The sequence below is a fragment of the Cucumis melo genome, chromosome 10 (genome assembly GCF_025177605.1).
Source record: "Cucumis melo cultivar AY chromosome 10, USDA_Cmelo_AY_1.0, whole genome shotgun sequence".
In the NCBI taxonomy this organism is placed as follows: domain Eukaryota; kingdom Viridiplantae; phylum Streptophyta; class Magnoliopsida; order Cucurbitales; family Cucurbitaceae; genus Cucumis; species Cucumis melo.
This window is the reverse complement of record NC_066866.1, coordinates 15416781-15420567: the sequence shown is the minus strand read 5'-3', so window position 1 is coordinate 15420567 and position 3787 is coordinate 15416781. Positions and strand designations below refer to the sequence as shown.

Here is a 3787-nt window from a genome sequence, read left to right as displayed (position 1 = left end):
GTCCAGTCTGCACATGTGAAAAAGAATCATCCCCCCAAGTTCCATAATAGGTGATTTGTCAGCTGGAATCCCTACCAGAAGGAAAGAGAAAGTAGATTATACGAAAATGATTGTTGATTTATGTTATGTGTCAGCAATAGAACCCACATTTGTTGAGAATGCTCTCAAGGATGAATATTGGATAAACGCTATGCAAGAAGAATTACTTCAATTTAAGCGTAACAATGTGTGGACCTTGGTTCCTAAGCCTGACAGGGTGAATGTTATAAGAACTAAGTGGATTTTTAAAAATAAAACTAATGAATCAGGGAATGTAACAAAGAACAAAGCTCGTTTAGTGGCTCAAGGTTATGCTCAGGTAGAAGGTATTGACTTTGATGAAACTTTCGCACCTGTCGCCAGACTTGAAGCTATACGCCTTCTACTCGGAATATCGTGTATCCACAAATTTAAATTATATCAAATGGATGTCAAAAGCGCCTTCTTAAATGGTTACTTGAATAAGGAAGTCTTTGTAGCTCAACCAAAAGGGTTCGTTTACAAGTTAAATAAAGTTTTGTATGGGTTAAAGAAAGCTCCTTGAGCTTGGTATGAACACTTAAAAATCTATCTGAGTAATAAAGAATACTCTAGAGGTGAAACTGATAAGACATTATTTATTAATAGAACCAGCAGTGAGCGTATTGTAGCACAAATTTTTGTTGATGATATTATATTTGGGGGACTTTCCAAGGCACTTGTTGACAACTTTATTAACATAATGAAATCATAATTTGAAATGAGCATGGTAGGAGAACTTTCCTGTTTTCTAGGTCTACAGATCAAACAGAGAAGTGAGGGTATATTTATATCTCAAGAGAAGTATGCCAAGAACGTGGTCTGGATCAGTGTCCACATAAAAGGACTCCAGCAACGACACATGTTAAAGTTACTAAAGATGTTAATGGTACGGTAGTAGATCACAAACTGTACAGGAGCATGGTTGGAAGTCTTCTATATTTAATGACAAGCAGACCTGACATTTCCTATGCTGTTGGTATATGTGCTCGATTTCAGTCAGATCCTTGCATTTCTCATTTGACATCTGTTAAACGGATTCTCAAATATGTACATGGGACGAGTGACTTTGGATTTTTGTATTCTTTTGACACAACCTCTACCTTGGTTGGATATTGTGAGGCTAATTAGGCTGGTTCTACAGATGATAGGAAAAGCACTTTTGGAGGTTGTTTCTTTGTAGGAAACAATATTATATCATGGTTCAGTAAGAAACAGAATTGTGTATCATTGTCTACAGCTGAAGCTGAATATATATCAGCAAGAAGTGCTTGTACCTAAATAATTTGGATGAATAATATGTTACAGGAATATGGGTTTGCTCAAGAAACCATGACTTTATATTGTGATAATATGAGTGCCATTGACATATCTAGAAATCTAGTTCAATATAGTCGAACCAAACATATTAATATTAGGCATCATTTTATTCGTGAACTTGTTGAAAATAAAGTTATTAAACTTTATCATATTTGCTCGAACTTGCAATTAGCTGATATATTCACTAAGCCTCTAGATGCAAATACATTTGAATATTTACGTACTGGTTTAGGATTTTGTCGCATTTAACTCCATGACCAGTTATTAAGACGGTTCATGTTTACACGTTCAGAATCATTAGGGATGTCTGTGCCGCTTGAGGATTTAATGGCTATCTTTTCGGCATATGGAGAGTCTTCTCTAACATAATAGGGTTCTTAACTAGTGATTATTTAAACGGCCATTAACCTGTCCGTCCCTTTATTCCCGCTATTACAACAGTTCATTTTGATCATTGTTCACTATGGTTAATACTCGCAAGGGTTCCTACATGACGCAGCCATCTGAAGATGCACCTGAGGTTACAATTTCGTCGCCTCCTATACGACAGGTGAAGGTAAGAGGGCAAAGGTTCAAGAGTACTCCACCACGAAGGTCGTATCGACTTCCATCTGAAAAATCACTGTTGCATGAATCGGTGCTGCCTGAGTCTGTGCCTGTGGTGGGTGAGTCTTCTATTCCTACTTCTTCTGTCGCAGATGCACCTCGAGTTCCTGCGACTAATGTGTCAAATATGGATTCAGATGACCGGGATGATGTACCTCTAGCTCGATTGTTGAAGAAGACCATGATTCCAGATGTCGCAGATAAACTTCATGTTGATCCCCCTAGTTTTATTCATTCACAAGAAAGTTCATCAACTAAAGGAGTATTTATTCCTACTCCTGATATTCCCTCCACATCTAATGTTCAACCGGGACCGTCAGCTCATTCCCCTCCTGCATCGCCACCTCTATTTTCTTCGGTTAATGCTCATAAATCTGTTCCTGATGCTGTTCTTGGTAATATTTCTGGTGCACCTGTGCGTCATCCAAATGATCGCGAAGTTGAAGATGAGGTAGAACCTCAACACCCTGATATCGGCACTGAAGAAGTTCCTCTAAATGATGATAACAATCTAGTTGTTCCTCCTGCTTCTGCTGATATACCCGCTGCATCTAACCCAGCAGAAAAGAAAGCTCAACAAAAGAGGCGCAATATAACTACCAAAACTGGTTGGAAGAAGATTCCTCCAAATATTCCTTCTATCCCTATTGATGGAATATCCTTTCATCATGAAGAGAGTGTCCAGTGTTGGAAGTTTGTGATGCAGCGAAGGATAGCAGATGAGGTAAATGTTTCTGACAAACATCAATCCTGCATGAGTATTATGGACCTTATTGAAAGGGCTGGTTTAACAAAAACTATTTCGAATGTCGGTCCATTTTATCCCCAGCTTATTAAGGAGTTTATAGTTAATTTCCCTAATGATTTTAATGATCCAAGTAGTCTGGATTATCAAACGGTTCATATTCGAGGGTTCAAATTTGTGATTTCTCCTATTGTGATTAAAGGGTTTTTAGAGAATGTTATTGATGTTGACCGTTCTCCATCGTCTCCTTCCACTGATGTTCTGGCTTCTGTCTTATCTGGTAGGACGTTGTCCACTTGGCCTGTAAATGGAATTCCTACAGTTGCTCTCAACAATAGAGGTTCTTTATGATGAGGGCATCCAGTATATGCATAGTTTTCCCTTCACAGAGACTAGATAGTGATGAGGGCTCTTTGGATGCCTAGTTATCCATCTCAAAGTTATACATATATTCAGGGTGTAGAGAGAAAGAAAAGTTTGAGAAATTGTTTTACTGCTTTGCTATATTTCTTATTCACGGATTTATAAAGCATGTTTTGTTTTAAAAGATAGTCACCTACTACGCTTTGGCTCACGTTTTTCAAAAAGTTTTATCACTTTTTAAGTCAAAATCGTGGATCTAGAGTTTGACTTACCGACCTATCTGCTAGAAGATTTTTAGTTTTCATTTCAGTATGTCTTATATATGAAACATGCATGTTGTCAATATTTATAGCTACAGTTTGAGCGATTATTGTAGGTTGTATATATAGAGTTTTGTCCTATGGTTTGTTTATATTATCTATGTATGACTTGTTAGAACTTAGTTATTCATAGTATGGGCTTTACTGCCTTTTTGTAAGGTTTACTTTCATATGTAAGCATGTGTGTAGTGGTTTAGTTTAAAGCTTAAGTTCTAGTTCTAGTTAAGGGTCAGCAGGTATCATTGAGAGGAGAACCATATTTTTTGGTTTCGTGTCGTATTTTATGCCAAGAGAAAGTAGTCTGGGAGGGGGTGTGACACAATTAGAAAGAGAAAGGAATTCCCGACGCCATCTTGCTTACGCGTCGGGAATTGGT

The 3787-nt window shown here is 37.7% G+C and overlaps 1 protein-coding gene across 1 annotated transcript; it reads left to right on the top strand.

The window, feature by feature from the left end:
- Positions 1–1840: 1840 nt before the first annotated feature.
- LOC103499143 (uncharacterized) lies at positions 1841–3079 on the top strand. The gene has a single exon (XM_008462042.1). It carries the CDS (start codon positions 1841–1843, stop codon positions 3077–3079), a length of 1239 nt encoding a protein of 412 aa, XP_008460264.1.
- The last annotated feature ends 708 nt before the right edge of the window (positions 3080–3787 follow it).

Coding starts and splice junctions, on each gene's coding strand:
- LOC103499143 (XM_008462042.1), top strand. CDS start 1,841: ATGGTTAATACTCGCAAGGGTTCCTACATGACGCAGCCATCTGAAGAT.